General features: G+C 45.6%; 1 protein-coding gene across 5 annotated transcripts in view; it reads right to left on the bottom strand.

Moving 5' to 3' along the window:
* Positions 1 to 18,114, bottom strand: part of FRMD4A (FERM domain containing 4A) — a 445,706-nt gene that overhangs the window by 120,629 nt on the left and 306,963 nt on the right. For all 5 annotated transcript variants that reach the window (XM_053922092.2, XM_071221290.1, XM_045183617.3 and 2 more), the window contains exon 5: positions 9,592 to 9,676. In XM_053922092.2, coding sequence (XP_053778067.1) covers positions 9,592 to 9,676 — 85 coding nt within the window. The remainder of the gene's footprint in view (positions 1 to 9,591; positions 9,677 to 18,114) is intronic.

Genomic DNA, 18,114 nt, shown 5'->3' with positions numbered 1-18,114 from the left:
ATCTCATCTCTCCTCAGAGAAGCCAGCGCAGAGATCTACACGGTGTGTGTAAGAACGGACCTAAGAATGGCGGGAACACACACTCCCAATTGTGAAGAAAATACTTCCCTACCTTGCAGTCTCTGCCTACTTTCCGATGTCTGGTGCTCATAATACCTTTTCCCCTTTTACATCCAGCCCTCCCAGTTGACTTTATCTTTAAAATTCCACTGTGATGGCACAGAACTCTCGACTTTCTGCCCATGCCACACATTTCCCATTGTACTTCAAAGCCTGGGAGCTGAGATCGCCGTGTCCAGGCGTGAACACATTTCCAGGGATCCTCCTCTCAGACCCATGCTGCCATACAATGTTAAAGAGACAGCTCAACCTTTTTCTCATCTGACTTCTCTAAGCCCAGAGGTGGCTCCTTTCATGTGTCTGCACATGCAGAGAAAATAAACTGAATGAGACCAAAAGAATGTGTGCAAAACCCCCATGCTTTTCCTGGGGGCTGGGTTTTCCCTCAACTGGAACAAAATGGGAAAGGAGGGGGAACAGGAGAAGACCTTTCATGGAAGACCTATGGGCATTTCTCACGTGGCACCAGTCAGGCACTGGTGGCGTGACATTCCTCTGCGTCTCCAGTGCTCTCAAACCACTTGCGGGGGCTGGGGGAGCGGTGGGGGGGGGGGGGTGGCAGGGTTTGCTGAGCAGGAATCTGGCCTGGGAATCGAGGGTGCTCTGGTGGGCACGTAATGATTTTATCTCGAGACCCACTGGTAAGGGGGAATGTTGGAGGAAGGGAAGGGAATGTCTGGGAGTTATTGTGACCATTTGGTGTGCATTGTGGGGTGTCTGTTTCATGTACTACTGAATAATGTGTGCCGCACTCTTTGATCTTTTGAAAAATGGTAGGGAAAGACAAAACGTGACTACCTGCAGGTGTGTGCGCGTGTGTTCGGAGCAGGGCCAGGAGGATGGTCCCACTTCCTCCCAGTCAGCGCGGCTTTCTCCCAGGTGATTAAGCAGCTGAAGGAAGAGGCCTGAGGTAATTTATCAGCAGTATAATGCCTAACAATATTCTCGGAAAGCTTTCCATCTGAGGGTCTCCAAGTGTTCCAAACAAACTGCCCCCTGAGAACCCCGAGTGGCCGGTGTTAGGAACTTTCTCCAAAGGCCTGAGAGCTGCAGGATCTCGTCACGGTCCCCTGGCACTGAGGACCGTGGTGGTGGTCTTTCCACTCAACAAAGAATCTTAATGAAAAGCCTTCCTCTATGGTCAGGAATGAAAGAAATTCCAACGTTCACATAAGATTAATGAGATAATTATAACAAAACATAACTAACAACCATATGGTAGGTTGAGAAGATTCCAGTGAGGACAACCTTTGCAGTCCATTCAGAATGACTCACAGGACTGACCCACTAGTTTTCCAAATGAATCCTACTCACTGGGACCGCCTCTCTTCTCACCCACAGAATATCCAAAGGTTATAGTTTCTTGCCGTCCTCCTTAAGATCATCTCCCCATTCACCTGAAAGTTCCGGGTTCTAGTTCTAACACCCAAACCCCCAAACAGCTCTGGAACATTGAATAAATCCCTGATCTTCAGTTTTATTTTCCTCATTAGTCAAATATGAATAGCGATTTCTTTTCTAATTATTTTACTGAGTTTGGTGAGGCGTAAATGTACAAGTGATTTGGAAACTCTAAGATACCCTACAAATATCATGTCTGTATTACTTGTTTTTACTTTTTGGTGTTTACAGATAATCTGAACTCCACAGTCTTGCCTCTATTCTTCAGCATTTTGGGCATATATAGGAATCTTTATTAAGACGTATACATGTTTAAAGGGGTGGGCAGCATTGTGTGCGTATGTGTCTGCATGGCTGTGTACCACCTGAGAGGGTCCTGATGCCCACAGTGCGCCTTCCCTGTGGTTGTGTAGCTGCCCCACCTTATCACACAGCTCATGGTGACTACAGAGAGTCGTCCCCAGGCCGACAGGAGCTGTGACGGCATGATAAGACTGACACAATCTTGCACAACTTTTTCTAGCCCTGTGCCAGTTTTTCATGAGTCAAGTCTCTTCACGTTTGTCTAATCAGTGGGGTACATGCTGTTCATGCTGGGCCCCCGCTCTCTCATTCTGCCCACTCTCTCATTCTGTGGCACAGGCATGGCTCCTGCTCTCCGGCTCCGTTTGATGACCCTGAGGAATCTTTTAGAGGCCATGGGGACAGGCAGGATGAAGGGTGCACGCAAGTTTATTTCTAGAGGTGAACACCAAAGGCCTCTCTGTCCTTACCTTCCCTGCTCCGTCATAGGAGCACACACACAACCCCTACAACGATCACACTGAGAGATAGGGGTGAGGATTCCGTACGTCTGACACTAATATTCATGTTGGCTCCTTCGTCCTGTGGGACTTGATTCTGGGCTTTGTTTCCTCATCTTCAGAGGAGATGATATCATCTGCTCATTAGGAAAGCTCTTTGAAGGTCTTGGAGAAAGCCCATTTATTTTAATTTTGTCAAGAGTAATGGTATTTAGACCTAAGTGGCAAACGTAGCCCAAAGCTGATTATTTAAGCTGCAATAATATGTGAAGCTTCCAGACCAATGTGGAAATCTTGGAAAAGAAGGCTGGACAGGACCCCCCAGCAAATCTCACACAGGAATTTTAAGATTTTTCTTTTATAACATGATCTTTTTTATCTCAGTGGGCACATGTAGGCATCAAACTTGGTAATTTCCCAGGAAATATGTGAATCCTTTCTCTCTGGTTTGAAAAGTAATCAATCCAAAACATTTACTGAACACTGACTATTTGATTAGTTCAGTGACCAGTCATGGAAAGTGATGATAACAATTCACTCAGAAAAACGCTCATGCCAACTCTTCCTCCAACCCAGACAGGCGCCAATCCATCCTCAGATGGCGACTGTGGGCCCTGTTTCTTTGGTTTTCGCTGTTGGACAAGGTAAGTGTTGAGATCAAGCAGAATTGAAATTTGACATATAAAGAGTTAACAGTCAATCCCTTCAGGTCTGGACAGGATTACACAGTTCAAACATGAGATTCATAATTGCACACTAATTTGACTAGTGCCTCCCTTCACCCAATTTAATCATATAAGTATCAAACTACTCTAACAAGGAACTGAATGCAGACAGAAGGTCTTTCAGTATGGGAGCCGATTTTCTTATTTCTCTGTGAAGAATACTGGGGGCTGGATCTCGCTTTATTTCCCTTATAACTTTAAGGTCTATAATCTATGGGAACCCTAAAAAATCTAACAGTCATGGGCACTTTATGACCTGGCACTGGTTGTGTACAAGGCTACTGCACATTGTTACGGTGACTAACTTTTGACATCCATCTCATCTTGTCCATGGAGAACTCAAAGCAACAAGATCTGATCCTGCAGCCTGAAGGTGGGGACAGAGCTGATGAGATTCCATATCCACCTGACCACTGTCGTGCAGTGGGACAAGATGTCTCCTGGGAGGCTGACCGGATGGGCTTCTCCAGCTGATGCAGAAGGCCACATCCAAAGAGGGAGAGAAGCAGACAGAAAGCTTGGCAAAAGAGCTCTGCCTTCTCCAGCCGCTTCCCAGGGAACACACAACATCCCCAGGTATAATTAATTCCCATGGGAGTTTGCCATGGGACCAGACAGCATCTAAAAGAATCTACCCATCCCTGGTCATAAATTTTCTTGCCATAACTTACATGTCACCTTAGTTGAGTTAAAACACATCAGCAGGGCTGTCGGAGCATGTGGGGCGCCAGTGGCCCCATTCTATGTACTCCCTCCTGCTTCACTTAAACTAGACAATTACGGCCCTGCTCTCTCGTGACTGTGGTCTGTTTTTCTGCAACTCGAATAGATTAGGATGGTGCTTTCCTGTTCTCTTTGTAGAAAATAGGGGGGCTGTAAAGCAAGGGAAAGTGAGAAAGAAATCCACTTTAGTCATGAGTTCTGTCTCCTGGTGAAGGAAGAGTGGAAAGTAGGAAGGTGGTATTTGTAGTTTGGGAAAAATAATCAAACAAAACCCCTTTTCCCACTTTTCTGCTGTTGAAGCCCAAGATTTGTATCCTGGAGAAGATGGGCAGGAAGCTGGGGTGATGTGGACTGAAAGCCCAGGGGTTAAAAAGGGAGTCTATAACCCAAATGGAGGCTGCGGCCAGCCCCAGACAGGACGGGGAGACTCTCCTCTGGAGAGAATGAGGAGCCAAAGAGAAAGGACACCCAAACACTGACACCTGGGTACCCACTGGAAGAACCAGCTTGGTGTGGACCACTGCACAGGGACGCCCACCAGGGGAGCATCCCCACCTGGGCCTTGGGAGCATCAGTTAGGCTTTAAGTGCCTCACTCTTAAACGTGGATGAACAGACCAGGGTCAACAGATAATTAAGGAAAGCCTCCCACACGAAACACACAGACTGCAATAAATAAACAGTTAAAAAAAAAAAGAACTAGACAGAAACAAAACATGCAGGATAATTGATATTATCAGAGCAATAAGAGGATATTAGGTTCAAAGACAGTAACAGACTAATATACACACAAAAAGAAACACCAGATAATAAGAAAGACACCTTGGAAATTAAAAGCAAAGGTTAAAAAGTCAATAGAGGAGATTAAAGATAATACTGATGAAATCTCCTAGAAGATAGAATAAAAAGACAGAGATGACAAATAGGAGACATGAGCTATCAAAGCAGGCGACTCTGAAGCAACGCCTATGATACCCTGAGAGAAATCTTCATTCTGTATTTCCACATCCAGTCAAACTATTAGTCAGAGATGAAGGTGGACAACTTTTTCAGATATGCAAACACCCAAACATACTGCTTCCCATATGCACTTTCTCTGGGTTTACTATAGGATATTCTCCAGTGAAATGATGGTGTAAAACAAACCACAGGATGACTCAAAATCCAGTAAACAAAAAAGGACGGAATTGGGGAGGGGTGTCACATAATGAGGGGTGTGGATGGAAGGGGGGGGCTCAAGAAGGGAAGTCCCAAGAAAAACAACAAAAAGCAGCAACAACAAAAACAAAACCAAAGAGGGCTGATTAATTACCTGATGCATTTGGAAATTTACATTTGTATGCATTTAGGAACCTGTAGTAGCCTTTGGGGAAAAAATGATGGGTACATAGAAGCTAAACAAGTAACAGCAAGGCAATGATTACCTCTAGGTAAAACATCTGGTTATCTAAAAAAAGAATCACAACCATAGGATGCTACCTGGATTAGTTTCAATAATGAAATGCTGACAGCTGTGGCTTTCACCCAGCACTGGGAAACGGGAAAGACAAAGTGTGGATGGTGATATAGGAGAACTTAGTCCTCCCCTATCTTAACAGGAACCCAATAAATGTAAAATGGATAAATGAAGGACTAACGCCCTGTACCAATTATTTAGAAATAAAGAGGTTTCTTCTTACCAGAAGAAACCGCTAAAATTTTTAAAAGTAGTGGGACTGGGGGTAGGGTTCTTTTTCATAATTAGGCTCTTAGAACCATTTGGCTTTATATATATATATATATATATATATATATATATATATATATACACATACATACACACACACACATATTCATATTTATTTGTATTCATATTGATTTGAGAGAGAGAGGAAGGGGGAGAGAAGGAGAGAGAGAAACATCGATTTGTTGTTCCACTTATTTATGCATTCACTGGTTGTTTCTTATATGTGTCCTGACCAGAGACTGAACCCACAACCTGGGCATTTCGGGAGGACGCTCTACCCACTGAGCAGCCCAGTCAGGGCAGAACCGTCCTGCTTTTAAATGACATCATAGATTGTGTGTGCCACATGCCGTTGAGCCAGCTCTGGCTCCTGGAGACTCTGAGTGATGTGCAGTGTCCCTTCGCAACAGCCCTGCTCAGCCCCTGCAGACTCCTGCATACGGCTGCTCTTACGGAGTCGATCTACCTCATATTTGGTCTTCCTCTTTCCCTGCTGCCTTCTATTTTTCCCAGCACTCTTATTTGCTATATATTACTTTGACAAACAATAAATATTTATGCTTTCAAAAGTGAATGAAGCAGGAACATACAGCTTATTTTATCTGAACAGCTTGGATTCCAGTATACCATAGAAACCACGCCCGAAGAAACAGGAAGGGAGCTGATATTAAATCTGTGCTGTGTCAACTGAAGCCTCTGGTATCAGTACCATCTACGGGCCTAGGTCTGGCACCGCCCTCCTGCCCGTGGGTGGAGTGGGTGACACAAAGAAGCTCAGAGCCAAGATCAGCACCTGGGGCCCAAACTCCAGTGAGCGGCTCTCTCTCAGCACTTTTCTGGCTACTGCCATGCTTTATCCGGCTTGATTTTCTCAAGAAGGTTGTGGGTAGGGTTTTTTAATCTTCTTGAAAACCAAAGAGGAACATTAAGCTTGGAATCATCACAAGGTACCCACATTTACTAAGAGGAGGAGCTGGGAAGGGAACCCAAGTCCTTGGGATACCAAAGTTAAATGAATCCCTAATCCCAAGCACTCGGCCACTGGAGCTCCCAATGTCTTGGCATGTTTACAACTGTGCACAATAGGTCACACCAGGTTCTTTGTGCTGGAGTAAGTCCCTTATCCTCACTGACACCAGTTTCCTCTGTTAACCCTGGAAAGTTAACATGCCCTGCCCAGCCCCATGCACGTGGCTCAAATAAGATATGTGAACTCTTTAAAAATTAAATTACCAGTGTCAATTTATGCAAATTAAAATGCTATTTTTGACGATAGGAAGAGAAACAGGTGGTCTGTGACACTATTTGGTGTCCTATATAAACTGTAGGACGGCCATCCCCAGGTCACTGGCACGACCAAGCTCTAGCACAGCCCGAGACGAGGCAGCCCGGGTTCTGGGTGGACACGCTGCCCATGTCGGCAGGCGGGTTGATGCTGTGGGCAACATGATCATGAATGACCGCATCACCACCTTCACTTGGTTCTAACGATTTATTTATCCTTCTTTTTTATTTCCCATGAATCCCAGAGTCCTCAGAAGTGCTGTATTCCTCAGCTCCTGATTGGCATTTGTAACTAGACTGAACTGAGCAGCCCCGAGAGCGAGAGAGAGAGAGAGAGAGAGAGAGAGAGAGAGAGAAAGAGAGAGAATCTGTCTCTCCCTCTGTACAAGCCCGATATTTGGGGCAACTTTTACTTGCCCGGTCAGGGTCGGGCGTCATTTGGTCAGTTGAATCCAGATATTTACTGCCCGTGTCTGCCACCTGGTGGACAGCGCTCACTTTTTATTCCTGAACGTTTTCAAAGTGCTCTCACATTCTTTTAAACAAAAACCAACATACTCACATCTGTGAAGTATGTAACGTTGGTATTATTATTTCCACGTTATAATGAGAAAACAAGGGCTTGGAGAGAGGAAGGAATCTGCAAGTTCCTGAAACTACATTTAACAACCTTTCCCTCCATTCAGCAAAAACCCAAAGTGCTAGTCTTGAGTGCTCTGGGTTTGAGCCCAGTTTAAGTTCTGGCTCAGCAACCATCGCCAAGTGAGGTCCTTTCACAGAACTGAATGTGATCACTACCAGGCCCTCATTATTCTGAATTCTGCATTTGGTGCAAGTATTCTGTGCAATGAGTGTGCTGAAGTACTTCCAGAAGGAAAAGTGATGGCTGATACCACATTTCAATCTGTGTGTGTTAACGGTTATGGGTTGTTGAAATTGCCCAAAATGGGGTTTAGTTAAATATGAATACAGGTAGTGGGATCTCCTTGGACTCCTTCGACTACAGCCATTGACCATTTTATAACATGTGTACTTGGCTTTGAAGTTCTTTGGCTGCAGGGACATTTTCCATTCTAAGGACAGTATGCCCTCCAGGGCACAGGGTAACCAGCTCAGTTGGGACTGACACTGCTGTGAACTAGGTAGGTGACCTCGGGCGAACTGTGTAATCTCCCTGCGCCTCATCTTCCCCACGGGAAAACAGGGACAAGAAGTACAATAGAATTCCTCTCCGAGGTGTTGCAAAGATTCAGCCCCACAGCCCCCAGCCTGCCGCAGCAGGGCCTGGACAGGTACCATGACACGGTGTGCTAACAGCTGCATCGGCGAGGCACAGGGTGCAAGCTGGGGGCCAGCAGAGGGGGTGTTTACTTTAATACGTTCTCCTGGTCATGGCTCTCAGCCCAGGCGGTGTTTTGCAAGCCCCTCTCCCCAGGGAGCGGGTGTGTGCTGGACATGCTGTGAGCATTTGGGTCATCCAATGAAAGGGAACCCTGCAAGAATGTGGGGGAATGGGTATAGTGCAAGGGACTGTCCCACCCAATTGAGAACTGTCCCTCGAACAGACATTTCGCTAAAGAACAGGTGTAAATGACCAATGAGCATGGGAAAAAATGTTCCACATCAGTAATCTTTAGGGAAATGCAAATGAAAATCGCAGTGAGATGCCACCTCACACCATTTGGATGGATGGCCCTGACAAAAGAAGAAACAAGGTAAGTGTCGGTGAGGATGCGGAGAAAGGGAACCGTCTTGTACAGATATTTATAAATCCATGTTCATAGCGACATTATTCACAATAGTCAAAAGGTGGAAGCAAACCAAGTGTCCATTGATGAATGAATGAATAAACAGGATGGGGCACATCCATATAATTATTCATCTTTAAAAAGGAGGGAATTTCCATTCTGACACATGCTACAACATGTACTGACCTTGAGGATACAATACTAAGTGAAATAAGCCAGTCACAAAAGAACGAATACAGGGAGGGGTAAAAGTAGGCTTACAGTTCTGAGTATGTGAAACACAGAGTTTATCTTTGTATTATAGTCATTAATTATTATATTATTTTCCATATGAACTATTTTCCATATGAACAATTGTAAATCTCCCTTTGTCCCACCCTGTACTGTGTGATTCCACTTATATGAGGTACCTACAGTAGAGAAATTCACAGAGACAGAAGGCAGAATGGTGGCTGCCAGGGGCTGGAGACAGGAGGAATGAGTTACTGTTTAATGGGTACAGAGTTCCAGTTTTGTAAGAGGGAAAGAATTCTGAAGGTAAATGGTAATGATGTAAATGTACTCAGCACCATGGAACTGTACATTCATCAATGGTTATGAGAATAAATTTTGTATCTCAGCACAATTAAAAAAATTTGTCCCACCCAAAATCCGATAGTGTCTTTTTCAGAGATACTGCTAGAACATCTAAAAATGGTGAAATATAGATGCACTTGGTTACAAGAAATTCATTCATACTAGTGACACCTAAGTTGACTAGTGCATTCACCATACTTGCCTAGGTTTCCTCTTTGCCTCGGTTGCCAAGTTAAGGAGACCCCTAAGACCATGTTAAGGGACACCTCAAGGAGCCAAAACACAGTGATGGGATCAGAAGGAGTCACATTATGAAACCGGTAGCTCTAGTTGCATGGAGTTCTCATGCACTTATAGTAGTTCATTTATAAGTTACTCCTACTAATCAACAAAATCACATCAGAGGCAACCACTTGGGATTTCTGCCTTCAAATGATATTTTCAGATTTCAATGGGAAACTCTGAACAGGAAGAGAACGTTCTTACCTTGTAGATGCAGGACTTAGCGTTCAGAAAGAAGAGCTCAATGGTGGCATTATCCTTCAGGTACGAAATGCTTTCTATGTAGAACCTGGAAGGGAAAAACTGCACTGAGTCCCCGAAGCACTGACCACGCAGACAATCAACCATTCTCTGAGCTACAGGATTTGACGTGAGGACTCCCTCTCCCTAGCCTAAACGAACACCAGAAAAAGGCATCATCTGCTATTTTCACATGACTCTGCTTTGAGAGAAAACAGTGTTCTGCAAGTTCATTTATAGCGGGTTATGCCCATCAGGCTTGAGAGCCCTTACTGTGGCAAAGAACTGGGCCTGCCATCAACTTCTTAGAGTGGACTTAAACTTGACCGTCTACTTTCTTCCCCTCACCTGCTTTCCTTTTTTCTTTTCTTTTTATAATGGTATTTGTTTCCGATATATCACATTTTGGCCCTAATCATTGTTGAGCTGGATTTTTAAAAGGTAATTTCTTCTGCTTAATCAAATCGGGGGCAGGGGGGAATATTGCTCTTAGAAATGGTTATGAACTCTTCCCGAAGGTGGCGATGCATGGTTTGATTTCTGCACATCCAGGGGGTTGTGAAAGTGTAACCCTGAACTATTAATGCGTATTAAGCCAAATGAGAATTTAATTTTTACCCAGATGGAGCTTATAAATTTTTTCAAGATTAAACATGCTGAAATTATCTAAGTTTACATTAAATGAGCCTTTACACATCCACCATGGAGCTTATTAAATCCTGAATTAGTTAAGGTTCTTGCACTTGTCTAAGGATCAGCTGCACTAGGGAGGAGGCGTGGTGACGGGAGCGGGAACAGGCGGCTGAAATGCGGAGCCTTGGAGGGGAAGAGAGCTCTGAGTGGGCCGGACAACTCTTGGAGGGCGCTGGATACCTGCCTCGTAGAAACCAGGGACAGCAACAGGGCGCTGAGTGTGGAAAGAGAAGAAACAAGGGGTATAATGCTCTAGAACAGCATTACAACTGATGGAAAGAGTCCTGGGGAGGAAGTCGAGAGGCCAGTGACCGGGTCCCAGCTCTGTGAGATTTAGGGCCGGTCGCACTATCTCTCTGGGCTTGTTTCCCAGACTGTAAGAGAAGACAGCAGGCCTCGCTCAGTGGTTCTACATCTGAGAAGCCTATTGCTTTCAAGTACTGGAAACTAATTCAGATTAAAACAACAATAACAACAGCAAAACCAACAAACCAATATTGTATAAGGCAAACAAAACATGTCCATATGCTAGGTCAAGTCCACGGCCCGTGAATTAGCAACCTTTGGTCTACAGACTAAGTAAATAATGTGTCCTGTCATTTTTCAAATGTGTGCAGAGGCTGTTGTGATTAATACAATACAAATTCATTTAAATTTGTGAGTGAATCCAGAGTAACTTCAAGTGTTAGCAGATACTTTCGATCAACAGCTCTCAGTGCAATTACCACCATGCGAGAGTCTACAGAATTTTTGGAAAGTACCATATGGCCCTCATTCTTGCAAAGCCTGGGAATGAGAAGGCTGGTTGATCTCTATCGCACCCCCTCCCCCACAGAAATAAACAACCAAACAAATACAGGAAAGCATCTGCGTCCTGGAGCAAGGACTGTGGGACATGGCGGCCTGCGTACAGTGTACAGCGTCTGCAGTGGTGTCAGAGGAACTGCAAAGCTGTATATAACTTCCAGTTCTCTAACAATGGCGACTTGCAATGCAGTGGCAAATCCTACATCTCAAAGCAAGGTAAGTTAAATTTAATTTAATGAAAATGGACATCCATTGTCAAGGGCTTCTGGAGAGGGGTAGTCGGAATAGCAAAATGAAAAAGGAAAGAAGGAAGAAAAAGGAAAGAAGGGAGGCAAGAGGGGAGGGAGGAGGAAACTCAGGTAAGTAAAGGGAAAGGAAAAGAAGGGGTTGGACCCCACTCTAGGTGGTTCAGAAGAATGTTTAGCAGGGCGATGTTCAGGTGTGGCCTATTACACATGAAGCTTGCTCTGTGTCTTGGTTCAAGCTATTCCTCTCACGGTCCCCAAAACAACCCTCCACACCCCAACTCACTCCCACTCCCTTCAGCCCTTGCTCAGGATCACCACACATTTTATCTGATTGCGCTGACTCTCCCCCAGAAGAGCTCCTCCTGCCCGCCATGACACGCTCTGCCTCTGGTGTTGCCTCATGGTCCTGTAATTGTTCCCTGGGATGTCTTCTTACTAGGCTGCCGATGCTACCTCCTTGTAGTGAGGCATCTCCAGCGCCACTACAGCGCCTGACATACATGTAAGCTTACTAAGTATCTGTGACTGAAACTCTGATTCTCAACTGTTCACTCACCGTTGGCAGAGGTTCTTACAGAACAGTGAAATGAGCAATGAAGGCGATGCAGGAGGGAGGAGAAATACAGATGTCACAGAGTTCTAGGTTAGGGAGTTTTACATTCCACCTCCAGCCCCTGCCCTCTGCCCCTTCCCTCACTGTTAACAGGGAAAGTTGTTCAAACAGGGCTGCTGCTTGCCTTGACCCCTAATGCCAGAACGACAGCAGAGGCTTCTTGGGAAATAATCATTTTGAGTCTAAACCTGTTGGGTCTGAAATAACTTTATTTTCAAAGTAATGCCTTAGGTCTTTATTGTATGTTTTATAATTCTCAAGAATTAAAGAGTGAAGACATTCTGTCTCTCCAGCCCCTGTTTTCTCAACAGTATATTAAGGAAACATAACAATCCCCCTTTCAACTTTCTAATAATGGAAAACTGAAATGAGATGGCAAGTTCTACTTTTTGTGTGTGACAGCTTTCATTTCCACTGAGGTCTGTGTCGTCTGGCTGTCCAAGAGGCAGGAATGTAGAGGAAATAACAAGGATATTCACAGATGAAGAAAAAACATCACCTCCTCTTGACAGAAACTGTAAAGTGGTTTCCTGTTAACCTTTATCACTGAGAAACAGCCTGGAAAACCCTGTGAGTTCCAGGCCTGTCATATTATTATTCTGTAACCTTGGATATTTTAATCCATCCCGAGGTTTCCATCTGTGCTAGGGAACTGATGATGAGTCAAAACTGCCCAGAGGGAAACAGACCTCAGACACCTCCGTTCACCGCCGAGGCCCAGCGCACCAGGCAGAAGCGACTTCTGAGGAAATGGGAAGTGGTGGTGGTTTCGGTTCAAAGTCGAGATTTTTAATTTCCTTCTTCTTCTTATAACCAGTTCTGTTTTTTTTTTGTTTTTTAAATTTTCCCAAGCGCCTTGTCAAAAGTCCTCATTTTTGGCAGTAGGTGGCGATGTTGCATTTCTTTAACTACAGGTGCACAGCTTCCTCACACACCCAGTTCACAAAGAAAATTCCAGGTCTCTGGGTAAACCCAAAAACATGATCTGTAGATTCAGAGTGTCTGAACGGACAATTCCAAGTTTGGTTCTGTGTTAACCATGGGTTAATAAGACGTCAGGGAACTCCCAGCATCAGCCAATACCTAGAGATAGTAAAGGACTCACCTGTGAGCATGACTTTCCCATGCAGACCAACCAGTTCAGAGCTCACACACCCTTCCTGTCTCCTCTGCCAGTCTCTCACACTCAGGGCCACTACCCACCTACCCTAATTGCTCCAGAGCCAGGATGAACAACTTGGGACAGCCCCTCTGCCCCACAGCCCATGGAAATTATTCAAAGTAGCCAATCCTCACCCATTCCTTCCACAGAAACAACAATACAGACAGGTTCTTGCCCACAGTTCCCTGTCCCTCCTGTCCCTCTGCCTCCTGACAGAGCCTGGTGCACCCCCACCTGGCCTGGTGCGCCCCCTCCTCTTGTGAACTACAAGTAGCTAACTGTCTTCAATGGCAGCTGTCTCCTGATCTATCAGCCTCAACGTACCCGAATCATAACAAAACCTACACTTTTAACAGGTTCTTAGCAGACTTAGCAGCACTGAATCTTAGGGAATGGTGTTCCAGGCCAAGGGCACACCTGGCCAAGAGTGTTCTTTGGGCCCCATGAACAATGTCACACAATACCTGGCCCGGTGATCCCAACCCAGTAATATTTTATCACACTGTCTGAAGTAGGAATCAATTTCTGCTATGTCATTATGTATTTGCACACATCAAACATGCAAGAGGCCCTGACGCCTGTAACCTGTGGAAGCCTCAGACTGCAGCGGACTGCACAACGTCCAGCCAAATGACGTCAGCCGGGCTCCCTCCTCTTCCCTCTCACATCCACCCCTTGGCACTGGGGAATCACTGACTATTTACAGCGAGTGTTAATTAAATGGACCAGTGATTTCATTTTGTAATAAACAGAAATGTCACATTTGGAATGCTGACTTTTGGTAAGCAAAAAGGAGTGATCCTAATGAGAAGGATAATTGAGACTGCTGTGAGTTTCTGCAGCCAAATATCTCTGATGATCACAGTTTCAACAGAGCTGAAATCTTCACCGGCACACCCAGCTGAGGTCCAGCAAGCTCTGTTAGCAGGCATCTCATTTTAGACCCATGCCATCATTGTCCCTGTGAGGGACAGGAAACAGCACAGCTGCTCGGATCTTAGAAGTTGGGGAAAATGCATAAATACTCCTTGTTGCTTGATGTGGAGTTTCCAATAGGCCACCAAGCTCTGTGACTGTGGCTTTGCCCTTCAGGAGGTGCTCTGCCAATGGTATTCGAGTTGGCAGTGCTAAACAGGAATGCCAGGCCTCGGAGGGCTGCTCTCCACGCGCCTCTCACCCGGTGCTGGGGACATCTGTCCCCACCACCATCTCTGCAGATGGATGCTGGTTCGGCAGACAGGGCCAAGTGTGGAATGCGAGATGAGCCAAGGCCATGGATCTTGACTTGGGTGCCTCTGGCCCTCCTGCAAAGGGAGCAACCGTGGCACTCTAATAAACAACTGTCATGTTGCTTTCTGCTTATGAGGCAGGCAGCATGGAGAACGGGGCAGGGCCCGGGGTTTGGAGTCGGCTCTGGCTTAACAGATGCCATGGCTGACTGGTCACGCTGGGGGAGAATTTACCTGACACTCTTGGGCACCCATCTCCTATCTTTCGTTAGGAATAATGAACAATTTCTGCTTCTAGGGTTGTTGCGAAGATTAATAATCATCCTGAGTAATAAACAGGTAGTTCCCTTCTGTCTGACCTGTTTCCTTTTAGGTGATAGTGAGGCCCAGAAGGCACTGTGATCACCCCTGGTGATCTGACAGGTGAGCTGCGGGAGCAGATCCCTTTTAGTCTGTATTTTGCATCAATGAAAATGGGTTCTTAGTCCTCCATCCTGCCATTTTGAGAATGTCCTATAGTGTCACACAGCTTGAGGCCCTCCCGGGAAGAAATACTCATTAAAAAGACATACTCTGGCTTCGAGGTCGAAGCAGAATTCTCTGAGTTCAAATTCATGTGATTTAATACATTTGGGTCCTATTTTTCTTATTTGGTCGAAAGGGGGCGGTAATTCTGCCTCACTCTCACAAATGTTTTGTCTTGAGAATGCTTTATAGAGGAAGAATATAAAAATGTCAAATGACAAATCATCTAGAGATGGCAGCCCAAACTCAGACCCTCCGTGACACAGGGTTAACATTACCTCTCCAGGAATTCCTAAAACTTGGCTTTAAAGTGCTTGACATTTTCCATCGTCTCTTTTCTCAGGTGGTTTCATTGCACTTTCCCACAAAGGCTGACTGGACACATATTAGACAGATGCAATGTGTGGATGCTTAAACACAAGCAGAAAGGCTGTGAGGGACTGCAGAGTCGGGCTGCGTCCGGGTATGTGGGGGCGATGGATGCGCCCGTCAGAAAGGTCAGCATCCCGGCACAGGGAATGTGCTCAGCTACACGGAAACCCTTGTTTGGACTCCAGCATATTCCAGGTCTGGGTCTTTCTGGAAGACAATATATCATACCACTCCTCTGGAGAAAAGGGACTTGGTCATTCCTAGAAAGACACCAAGTTTTACGTTGGGATTTCTTCCCAGGTTGAACACCAAGGTAAAAATGCAGAATTCACCTCCATGAGAGAATCTGCTTCCTCTCTCGGAAGAAACAAACTATCAGTGATTCATTCCTACACTGCTCAGCCAGCTGGAAAGTGGGGACTCAGGCGCATGGGGTTTCTGGGAGCCAGGGTCCTCTGTGGCCAGTGACACCCACCCTGGGAGGCAGCTGCAATAGATCAAGTGACAGAAGATGAGGAGAGGGCAGGGCAACCAGAGATTTGGGAAGTAGCGGCTGAAAACTAATGCAGGTAAGAGGGTGAGGAAGAAGAAAGCTTCAAGACCAAAAGCCTTGATGACTGAGTGGACAATGATGTCCCAGGTTTGAAGGGATCACAGAAGATTTGAGGACATGAGAGTGGGAGAGAAGACAGGAATTCGGCTTTGGACCTGCTGTGTTTGAAGTTCTCAGGTGGCTCAGAGGTAACTGGAAATAGGAACGAGAGGCTCTGCAGAAAGATCTGCTTTGCGATGAGCTGGAGAAAGAGCTTGGCCTGTGGTCATACTGTTGGAAGTCTCTCCCTAAATGTGCACTTGGAGAGTTTTTCCTAAGATGCCTGTGAGATGTTCTGTGGTTCTGTGAGATGCCTGCTGTGGCCAAGTAGGAAAATGAGAGGCAGTGGCAGAAGCATCATTGGGTCTGCATTCACCCAGTCCCGGTTCTCTCTGTCATCATCACTGGTTCTGCCCTGCAGCTTCCTCTGTGTGTCCGGTGTCACAGATGGAAGTCAGTGTGGAGTGATTCCGAACCACCTGCACATTCTCAGGGACAAACACTTCCCCTGGCAGCCTCATGGTGCCCCAAGCCTTCCTCTAGCAGGGGCGTCCAACCTCTGGCCAAGGATGGTTACACAGCCCAACGCAAAATCGTACATTTACTTAAAACATCGTGAGATTTGTTTTGTGATTACATGTCATAATGTATTTAACATGTGGCCCAAGACAATTCTACTTCTTCCAGTGTGACCAGAGATGCCAAAAGGTTGGACACCCCTGCCTAAGGGATCATAGACACCTGAAAAAAAAAAAAAAACCTGACACACAAGCAGCCCGGTACTTTCTCTTCTTAGTTAAGGATGTTGAAAAGCCCCAGAAAGGAGGAAACAGCCTAACGTACGTATGGTGAATGTGCTCAGCCACCTTCCACTACAGGTTACTCTTTGCTTTATAACATTACTTTTCCATTTACCTGAGAAAACGCAGACACCATCCCAAAGAACATGACATTGAAATCATGCCCAACAGTAATAAAAATGGCTAAGATTGGCTCTGATAGGTTCCCAGGGGTTAAACAAATAAAAAAGGCATTAGCCCCGGCCGGGTGGCTCAGTGGGTTGGAACATCATCCCGTACACCGAAGGGTTGTTGTGGGTTAGATTCCCCGCCAGTGCACATACCAAGGTTGCAGGTTCTATTCCTGATCAGGGTGCATATGGGAGGCAACTAATCGATGTTTCTCTCTCTCTCCACCTCCCTCCCCGCTCCCTACCCTGTCCTCTCTAAGATCAATAAACATATCCTCCACTGAGGATTAAAAACAACTTTTTAAAGTCATTAAATGCAAGTTTAAATTTACCCCACCAGCCTGTGTAAAGCTACACACCCCTGCCTGTTAAATGGGGCCCTGACCCTTGATTTTAGCCCCTTCTAGTGCCTCCTGTGGTATCAGGATGGCTACATCCAAATCTGCATTCCTGGCCATGCTCTTTAAGAGTTGAATTGTAGTAAAACTGCAGTAAATCAATATCCAGCTCTCGTACTCCTGTTCACAACATTTTAAAAGAGCTGGGTCCATCTACTGCATGGAAGGGCCAGTGCCCACTGGCAGACCGAGGCACTCGCGCCCAACGTCTCTGCGATCGTATTTCAGTGAAGGTGCTGGACAGAAACCTGATAAAGCCAAAGGGTTCTGGCTCCACTGACTGGGGCTCAGACTCCAGTCTTGCTACGATTTGTGCTTTCCCCAGAACCCACGACATGATGCCCTCCGGCTTCACACAACCTCCTGCAAACCAATGTGGTAACTCTGGTCGACTTCCTAAGATTATTGCACATATTAACTACAAGAAGTAAATCCAGTTCTCTGCAGTCACAAAATAAAACTTACAATAGATTAGTGAACAGGAAACGCCCACTGTTTCTGATATTATATTGTATCATATGATATTATATCCTCCATTACCAGAGAGTGCATTGACCTGTGGCTTAGTGCTGGGGTTCAACTACTCCGTTTTGGGAGAAAGTGGTAAGTTTCAAGAGGCCAAGTGGCACTTGTGTTAGAAGGAAAGAATATATAAGCTTCTGTTTTGTAGCTTCAAACAGCCACCAAAACAGAACCCAAGCGTTTGTGTTATTGTAAGAAACTCAGTTTAGTTTGAGATATATGCCCCTCACAAAAAGTGAAAAAAAAAAGCCCTGGCTGGTGTGGCTCAGTGGATTGAGCACCAGCCTGTGAACCAAAGGGTCACCGATTTGATTCCCAGTCAGGGCACGTGCCTGGGTTGCGGGCCAGGTCCCCTG

Source organism: Desmodus rotundus, chromosome 4 (genome assembly GCF_022682495.2).
Source record: "Desmodus rotundus isolate HL8 chromosome 4, HLdesRot8A.1, whole genome shotgun sequence".
Taxonomy (NCBI): domain Eukaryota; kingdom Metazoa; phylum Chordata; class Mammalia; order Chiroptera; family Phyllostomidae; genus Desmodus; species Desmodus rotundus.
Note: the sequence above shows the minus strand (reverse complement) of the source record. Positions and strands in the feature narration are given on the sequence as shown.